This window comes from Mytilus edulis, chromosome 4, assembly GCF_963676685.1.
Source record: "Mytilus edulis chromosome 4, xbMytEdul2.2, whole genome shotgun sequence".
Lineage (NCBI taxonomy): Eukaryota > Metazoa > Mollusca > Bivalvia > Mytilida > Mytilidae > Mytilus > Mytilus edulis.
Genome location: NC_092347.1, coordinates 3485075 through 3495063, shown reverse-complemented (window position 1 = coordinate 3495063; position 9989 = coordinate 3485075). Strand labels below are relative to the sequence as shown.

The 9989-nt window shown below is 31.3% G+C and overlaps 1 protein-coding gene and 1 long non-coding RNA gene across 2 annotated transcripts; both read left to right on the top strand.

Annotated features, from left to right (window-relative positions):
• Window positions 1–972: 972 nt before the first annotated feature.
• Window positions 973–7156, top strand: LOC139518758 (uncharacterized). The gene is made up of 4 exons (XM_071310312.1): window positions 973–1102; window positions 3829–4119; window positions 5278–5358; window positions 6621–7156. Exons 1-4 carry the CDS (start codon window positions 1042–1044, stop codon window positions 7055–7057), a joined length of 870 nt encoding a protein of 289 aa, XP_071166413.1. The 5' UTR covers window positions 973–1041; the 3' UTR covers window positions 7058–7156.
• Window positions 7157–8149: 993 nt separating this feature from the next.
• On the top strand, window positions 8150–9905 carry LOC139518757 (uncharacterized). Its single transcript, XR_011663447.1, has 2 exons — window positions 8150–9107; window positions 9702–9905. It is a non-coding gene; the product is annotated as an uncharacterized lncRNA (long non-coding RNA).
• Window positions 9906–9989: the final 84 nt, after the last annotated feature.

Here is a 9989-nt window from a genome sequence, read left to right as displayed (position 1 = left end):
GTTTAAAAATCAGTGCGATAACAAAATTTAAAAGACTAAGGCCACTTAGAAATATTTGATTATATGGAAAATTGCAATGTCTGCCTTCTCATGTAAACAATTATTGGAAGAATTTAATGCAAATAATATCAAAGGTTTAAAGAAATCACATTGAATTTTTTTACTAAGATATTAATAAAAAAAGTTTTTAAAAAACAAAACGAAAGTGTTTTTTAGTTATTGCCCTTGTACCTTGAATAGATCAAATATAAGAGGCTCGATATTACCACCTTATAAGAAGTCAACAAAGTCCCGTTCTGAAAGGAATAACCACAGACTGAAGGTATTTTTGGCCAAAGGGTCCGAGTCATTTGCAGAGATTGGAACTCCAGCTCTTAACTTAAAGTTAAACAACGACTCTTCAAAACCAGATGAGCTATAGGCATTACCGCTCAATCTATTTAAAGAGCCAGATTCAGCAACGGGTCACCGTCTGAGCAAGTTTCTAAGAAAAATTAATTGCCCCCACCACAAACAGTCACATCATCGTAACTAGGTCAGGCTTTCTCTAGGTGCCGAGGGTCAGAGGATGTCAGAGAAGCCGCGACCAGTGGTTAGATGTCAGAGATTAGAAGAACTTTCTCTACTCAGAGCAATGAGTGAAAGATATAGAAAAGTTTTACATTTGTTTTGTTAAGGGGGCGACAAAAGTGTGCCCTACAAAAAAAAAGGACCTATAGATATTTGTTAAACGTAGACATTCCAGGAAGACACTGTTATCTGAACTCTAAATATACTTGAACTTTGTTTAGATTTCTGGATTTGTCTTTTATAGAAAATTGAGAATGGCAATGGAGAATGTGTCAAAGAAACAACAACCCGACCATATATGTTTATTTATTTAAAGCATCACAAGTGTTTCTGTTTTTATATGTGTCACTATTTGCTACAATAATGTGATGTACTTGATGCAACATTAAATATTTCCTTGACACGATTTTTATATTATTTATAGGAATATTTAGTAAAATTGGTACATACAATATTATATTGTTCATTTTTATGGAAATGTACAAACTAGCTAATTTAACTGTATTGTTGTTTATGACATTATCTTCTCCAGGTAAGTAGTATACATGGCATATAAGGCTTGTATTTATAAATTTGATCATACCAGTTACACGTTAAAATCAAATACTTCCTTGAATTTATTTTGAACAAACTTTTTGGGAGATCGGTGAATTATTATTTTTTTGTTTTTTATTTTGTTTTTGGTTTTTTTAGAGGAGGGAGAGAGAGTCAAAATGTTTGAAATTATTTAATAAAATTCAAATAACACCATGCAGAACGCCATCAAGTTAGTGATATTTTTACTTTTCGAAAAAAAGAGTTCAAATTCTGTCAGTTTAATATAATAGATAAGCTTATTTGAAAGGAATGTTCACTTTTGCTTCTTTTATTTACTTTATTAAATTCGACAAAGAAATTTATTTCGATTTTGATAACCATTCATACTTTTCAGCAATTCTTTGAACAGTCTCTTTCACGAAAAGTAAACGATCAGTAGGAAAATATAACAAAAGACGATTTGTTTTTAGCATTAAAGTTTAAAACTATTTCGTTTTAGTAAACTACAAAATAAGTTTAGAAGATCATATAATAATCAAAAAAGCTTTCATATTAGTTATGCAGTTATTTCCAAAGTCCGTATAAGTGATCGCAATTTAGAATAAGAATTAGGCAGATATTAAAAAAAATATTCAGAGGTCTAAAGAACGCGATGTAAACGTGGGAAATCTGAGAAAAAAGGTCACTTGATTCTTAATTACGTTTCGAAAATAGTTTAGAAATGAAAAAAAAAACAGTAATTAGTAGAACGCCCATCTCTGTAGAATTAAAAATGAAAGTACTTGCAAGTTAAGCGTTTTGTGTTTATATCGGCCGACAAAACACTCACCATTGTGGTTGTGGTATGACGTAAATACTTCTCGTAAGTCCTTAAGGATAAAATTACACTACAGGGCTGAAGTATGTGCACTATTCACTTTTCATTGTTGAAGTCTGTAGTCACGTTTTGGATTTCAATGAGCGTAATTTATCATAAGTTATCGCTGGTAAATTATTGAGTCAGGGATTTCGTTTCCAAACTTTTAACCTTTACAAATTCTTCCATAGATACAAAGATTAGGTTTGCAAGTTGTACATGTAAAAAAAATAATTTCAAATATAATAGCACTTTTTTAGTTTTACGTTGATGTTGTTTACGAGCCCGGAAATTTATAAACTATCTGGGTAAACTTATCTATCCTTTGAATACATTTATTCGAAAAGGTTACCAATTCGAATTAGATCTTTGAATATTGTCTTTAATGGTATAAGTATTGATTTTGTTATCAGTGAATAAAACCATATTAAATATAATTAGTATACACTTATACACTGCGACTCTTCACTCTGTCTATACCTTTATTTTTGCATTGCACAAGGTCATATTTTTCTCTGACGGCAAATGACGTCTTTATGCTAAATCCATCGGATGTTGCGTTTCCTGATTAATATTTTAGTCCTAAATACATTATTTCCTGTATTATAAGGTATTGTCTTTGAACTAGCGGTAACTGCGAGTCATCTAATATATGTTCTTTATGTCTTATTGTTGTTGTTAGGGATGTAGATAAACCCTGCATCTATCGATCTGTGAATTTGTTTATTTTTTATTTTTTTTATGTTTTGCACCGATCTGATGAACTGATTAAGTTGTGTGTTCTTATACTGTGCTGTAAACTATTGTCTAAGGTTGGGGGAGGATTGAGCACTCACAAACATGTTTAACCCGGCAACCTTCTTTATGTGTCTGTCCCTAGTGAGTAGAATGTAGTTGCCTTTGGTTAATGTCGTTGTTTCATATCTGCTCTCTTTTTTTTTCCTGAACTGATTATTTTGTTATAAACTAGGCCGTATGCTTTCTCAATTGAGCTAATTCTCAATTTTATAATTCATATTTTTCATGTCGGAGCTTTATTTAGACAACTACACTAAATAGGTATTTCTAATTGTTGAAGGCCGTGCGAATGCTTATAATTGCTAACGTCCACTTCATTTGAACTTTGATGGATAATTGTCTCATTGGCAAGCATACTACATATCTTTATTTTCATATTGTTTAGTAACGTATTATAGATAATGAAATGCAAAAAGTCTCCCATTGATGGGTTAGGTCACTAACTCCTAAAGCTAAATACATTGATATGTAATAAGAATCAACCCCTTCAAAATTGTGGTTTATTTGTTAGAAAAAAAAAGGGAAGGAAATATCTGCGAAATTTGGTTTGAAATGTCATTTATAATATCAGAAACATACGGAAATTGTTATATATGACAAAAACGGCCTTTTTGCTTATTGTTTGGTATTCTTAGATATGAGTCAAGGTTTTACCCAATTGATAGTTTACTCCTATTGTCAACTCTTCCGCAGAATGCTTATGATATTAAAATCTCATTTATCTAAACTTTTGATATTAAAGACCAATACCTTATTTTTGTGGGTGCCAAATCGGCATATTCTGGTCGTGTATGACACGAGTTGTATATTTCAGTTTGCGACTGTCAAACAAGTGAGAGGCTTAGTGCTTTAAAACCAGGTTTAATCCACCATTTTCTACATAAGAAAATACCTGTACAAAGTTGTAAATATGACAGTTGTTATCCATTCGTTTGATGTATTTGAGCTTTTGATTTTGCTATTTGATTTGGGACTTTCAGTCTTGAATATTCATCGGAGTTCAGTATTTTTGTACTTTTACTTTTTTTTCACACATTTTTGAAATTTTTCATTTTTCTTATTACTAGTGCATGCATTAACAGAAATCATAGGACGAATGGGAGAAACAGTTATCTTACAATGTCAAACGTCCGAGAACCGAAGTCAATGGATACGGGAGAATACAGTTTACGGTGATCGAGGGATTGTTAATATCAATTTACCTCACAAAGACAAGTTAAAGATAGTGGGGAACATACAAAGAGGAGAATACAATTTGCAGATAGAGAATGTTTCAAGGGCAGACGCAGGAGTATACAAGTGTATAAAAACTATAGATAGAAAAGTTAATACTACCGAAGTACTTTTGAACATCGTAGGTTTGTATATGCATACTCTGATTTGTTTTGATTGAAAATACTAATTCATTGTTTTATGTGAAACATATATACATATATGTGCATATGCATTGAACACAATTTCGTTGAACTTGAATTCACGTCAGTCTATTTCAGTGTATATGATAAATGAATGTCATAATTATTGATATGTTTTATTTGAAATGCAAAAAAAACAAACTGTTATCGACATAAGATATAAATAAACCAGTTATATATTACTGTTAAAATACTAAATGTCTTACCTTCAAAAAAATTGTCAACACCATACTATAAAAGATAAAAATAAGTATAATTCCGCTAGTATTTCGGCTTTGTGCGATAATTACCATCTTGAATGTGAGCCTTAGTTTTGAAGAAAAAAATATTGCATGAGTTATTTCTCCATTTGGTTTAGTTTTTGATGCTTCACTTTCTATTGCTGACCTTATTATTATAAAAACAACTCTGTCAACCTTTGAAGACCTAAGTTCGGGGTTCATTTTTCGTAAAGAAAATGGTAATTTTCAGACAAATTTGGGACATCAAATTGCAACTTTAGTTCGTGTTCCATTTTTCTCTCAGAAACTGTTTAGTCTTCGGTATATTATGATGATAATTTAACGGGTCTTTTGGAATTATTGCATGACTGTCGATGGTTACGAATGATCATCGACCTTTATCATAATTTTTTATTCTGTATACTTAGAAACTGAGGCGTGATAGAAACAAAAAAACAAAAGAAAGATCAAAAATGTTTCTGGCTCAAAGGTGTTACTCTAATTCTTAAATGGAGTGTCGTATTCACTTCATGGGAGAAATGACCTCGATTAAGTTGCTGCATTTGAAATGGTTTTGCGTAAACGTAAAAAATTACAATAAAAAAATGAAATCAGATGTTTTCTCCTAGGTAGAGAGTGAAATGGAAAAAAGGGGGGATACAATTCGAACATTCCAAACACATTAGTCGAGAGAAACTGACAACGTTATCGCCAACATATAAGTTCGACTAAAAGATGTATATATATCGTCATTAGACAGTATATAGAACTAAAGAATTAGCAACACATCCACCAACAAAAACTTTGAGTTATATCATATGCTTTAGAATATTAAAATTATAATAATTTTATAATGATTATATTACCATTGTTTTGATAGATGGCATGGATGGTGGGACAGACAAAAGCACATTTTATACTGTCACAGAATCAGCGTCAACAGAAACCCATATTGATGCAGGTAATGATATTCTTTATAGGTTTTATACATAGGGCGTATTATCTAAACAAAATTAGTTACCTTTGATGGATTATGAATTCGAATCTGTCTCTAGAGACACAGCTGGGCAATTTTAAAAACATATCCATCAAATGTACAAGATTGTGATGAAATATTATTGCGAACCCTATCTTAGTTTTCCATAGATTCACTTGCAAGTTACCTGTCCATTTAAACTTTTGTAAGTCCTATTGTCCCATCTAACAAATACAACAGGTATTGTTCTCTGTGTAGTTTATTCACTGGGACCTTTAAATTTCTTCTAGGAGAAATATATCACTCATTGATTAATTTACCTGACCAAAAAATTATCTTCTTTTTTATTGAAATACTTTTAATAACTCACATAAACTGTTTATTCAATATTATCATTAATATATTTTCAATCTGTTCAATATAAAATCTGGTTTAATACTAAAAAGTTTATTTCAGACAAATTTTTTAGTATTTTCCAATGAATTTACATGTTTTTGTTGTTGTTCATTTATAGACTTATGTTTATGAAGACCTTAATTTAAAAATAATAATATTCAATTTTTTATTTATCAAACACACAAAAATATTGAATATTTGATCAGAAATCAACTTTTAATTTTTGAATCAGTATTACAAATGTAATATTGAACACATTAAAAACGAGTTACTCCAGGTATCGAATAAATACAACACCACATGCAGTTTTGTGAGTCCTTACTTAGTATTGGTATAAGTATTTTTTCTTCATTGACAGTTCAATTTTTTACTCAGGTAGATTAATCAATGAGTGATATATTTCTCCTAGAAGAAATTTAAAGGTCTGAGTGAATAAACTACACAGAGAACAATACCTGTTGTATTTGTTAGATGGGACAATAGAACTGCCAAAAGTTTAAATGGACAGGTAACTTGCAGGTGAATCTATGGAAAACTAAGATAGGGTTCGCAATAAAAATTGAGTAAATCAGACTTAATCCATTAAAGCCTTTTATAGCTTCTTACTATACGGTTTTACTCATTGTTACGTACGCTGGCCTATAATAGTTAGTCCGTTTTGTTGATAGTCGTTTCATTGGCGACCTTGCCACATCACACTACCTCGTGTTGATTGATATCAATATATTTTATTCCTTACTTGTCTACGAAGTTAGGAAAAAAAATGGAATAATCTTTTTTTTTCTAAGACTTACAATATTTGCAAAAACTATACGGTGTAACCATATTTCACTCAATACTTTTGTTTTCAGATATAATGCTTGGTACAATTTTGGCATATGTGACATCGATAAGTCTAATTATTTTGGTGATATTTATCGCAACCGTCATACATCTTTGTGTTACAAAAAGGCATACAAGAAAATATTTCTTGAAGATGTCAAATAATTACAACGAAGAAAATAGCGACAACAGAATAGGTGCTTATGAGCTTATTGAAAGAAATGTTTCAAACTATACAAACCAAGACGTGGACAACAGAGTTGAAAAGACAATAAATGACACCACTGTTGACACTACAATGATTGCTGACAATACCAAGGTTAAAGAATATTTAGAAATGACACCAGACAATGTAATGTTACCAGTGAGAAGTGTAAATATAAATCAGGACGGTACCGGGAATTCTTACCTACTTTTACAAGACAACCGACTGGCGGAACCAAATCATTATAGTATGTGTACATAATCTACATACACTTTTAAACTGTTTGTACTCAAAAATGTTTTCATTGTTGTTTTGTTATATTTATTTCTTCCTTTTAGTTGATTAAAAATATTAAATGTACATGTTTTTCAAGTACTAGTTACAATTGTTAGTGTTTATTGTTTTATTCATGACCTCTCAATATCAAGGATCAAGGACGAATAACGTTCAACAATGTCATCTTCTTTTTTTTAAGATATTGAATTGAATGTTTATACTTGAATTTATTGTATCCCGACTTCGAATCCCCTTGTCCGTCAAACAAGTAGTGTCTTCACACTTTTCCAATCTGATTAGTTTAGACAGATCTTTAGTAACTTGTATTTCTACTAGTATATGACGGCATGATTTCATATCATAACTGTGATCATCCTGTATATATGGTAATCTATTAAACGGATTTTTATAAAACCAGGTTTAATCCATCATTTTCCACATAAGAAAATGTCTGAACCAATTCAGAAATATGACAGTTGTTGGCAATTCGTTTGATGTGATTGTGCTTTTGATTTTGCCATTTGATTAGGGACTTTCCGTTATGGATTTTCCTCGGTGTTCGTTTTTTTTTTGGTGATTTTACTTTTTTTTACTGTTCGACTAACAGGTCGAACAACTGATGTTCTTTAACCCTGCTGACTGCCAGTGGCGATTGCCAAATAAAATTGATCACAAGATGTAACAAAATGGATCTTTATAAATTTAATACTAAACCAGAAAACAATAAACTTGTGGCCAAGATGTTATGCCACAAACATAAGGTGTCAATATTTTTTTGTACACCAGATCGAGATTTCGACAATAAATGTCTCTTCAGTGATGTTAGGGATCGAAACGGTATTTGAAGGCCATATAATTTACCCTCAATTTAAGATAGACTCATGAATTTTAAGAGTCAATATAGGATGAACGGTTCATATAAACCGGAAGTAAAATATGATACAAGCCCAAACGAAAAAATATAAACAAGTCTAAATTGAAAACTACGTTCAAACCTATGATTGCGTTGGATAAAAACCGCAATTTTTATTCGTGTGCATGTAAAACAAATTTTGTTGTAGAAGGGTCTAAATACAGCACAAACAACATTTTCCCGAACATTTTATTGTATATTCTTTTGTGTGAACCGTTTTTTAGTGCACAGATAAAGTTAAAGGCGAAAGTTTGAGATCTAAATTAAGTTAAACACCGTCACATGAAAATTGGCTTGTACCAAGTCAGGAATATCGTCAGAGGTTGTCTTTCGACATTTCTGTTTAATTATTGCTATTTTGGGTATTTGGTATTGATAATAAATATTTTACAATCTGTGTAAATTTGTTCACTTCTAATTTCTTGGCAATTTAGAGTTTGCTGTATAATATAGTCACATGTTTTTTGTGGAAAACTGAATGTTGACCTGTTAAGATGTGCGTGTTGGTGTGTTTCTGTCATATTGACCCAACTATGATTTTATTCATATAACTAAATTTACCATTGTTAAATGTTCGGATTTCATTCATTATTCAGGATAAACGCATAGGTCGCATGAAATTTAATTAACGGTGTTGTTATCATTTATTTTTTTAGATCCGCTTAATTATAAGCAAAAAAAACTATGTCCATTTCGAACAGTTTGTTTTATTCAAATGCATCATACAAAAACGTGTTATTTAAGAACGACAGACAATTTGTTCAAAGGAATAGGATAAATTTCTTCTTGTAAGTCAACAGAAGTGTTATACAATTATTGGTTATTCTTATCTTTCGTGACCTATATCTATTGAACTTCATTTAGACAAAATGTTGAAGTTTTTCTTCATTCTAACTTCTTGTTGTATAATTCTTGGACTATTTGTGAATGCTAAACCACAAACTGACGGATGTTATAAGGATGGAAAATATTACCAAGAAGGATCCAATTTTCAACCCAGACCATGTGAACACTGTAGCTGTAACCAAGGAAACGTTAGTTGTAACGTAGCTGAGTGTTTGGTGACACTTTGTGTTGATCCAATTAATGACCCGAACATGTGCTGTCCTGTATGTCCGAACGGTAAGTGTATTCCAACGTATATATGGTTAAAAAGTGCCTTGGTAGTTACAAAATTATTATTAAAATTTAGTTCATGGTACATGTTTTTTTTTAATTACGGAAGAAGGAAAGATATATGAATACATGCAGCACCCGAAGGTATACAAGACATTGTCTCGTTGATTATAGAGTATAAAGCGAACCTACATGGACTGTTTTCTTCCTTCAAGAATTTTCCAACAAGTCCAACAAACTGACAACGTCATTGCAAAAGTCAACACTATACAACCATAAGACAAACTTCATTCTGTTAAACACAACCTAGAAAACACTGAGCCAGAAGAAACCCAGCAAAACCGGGGATAATGTCATGTGCTTCGGAAGTGTTGGAAGAACCTATAAGTACACACTTGGTAATAGGTTAAAATAACGTACTACAACGCGGTTTAATATAGTAACATTTAGGGATTGAAGTTGGTACCTACATTTTTGAATATATAGTAAGATTCTGTAAAAATATCAGAAAAAATATTTCATATGAGCAGTTTTATCAACAAACTCGTAAGGATTCTGTAAACTATTAAGTTGTTTACTGATGTGTATATTTTATTTCAGGACGTAATTGTTTGGCACGAGATAGAATCATACCAGCTGGTAGGAAGGTTTACCTGAATGAGCATACAATATGTCAGTGTCCAGACAGAATATCTCTCGACATGACAGTTTTGGTGGCAACCTGTTATCAAACAGTTGACAGTCTTCCTATTCACAAGATTGTGGGGAAATAAAAATAAAAACTTATTTATATGTCTTCGTAAATTCGTTTAATCAGTCATTATCACGACAGTTTTTCTTTAAATTGATTGCATATTTTATATTTTGGTCATATTTTAATGTCAGGGT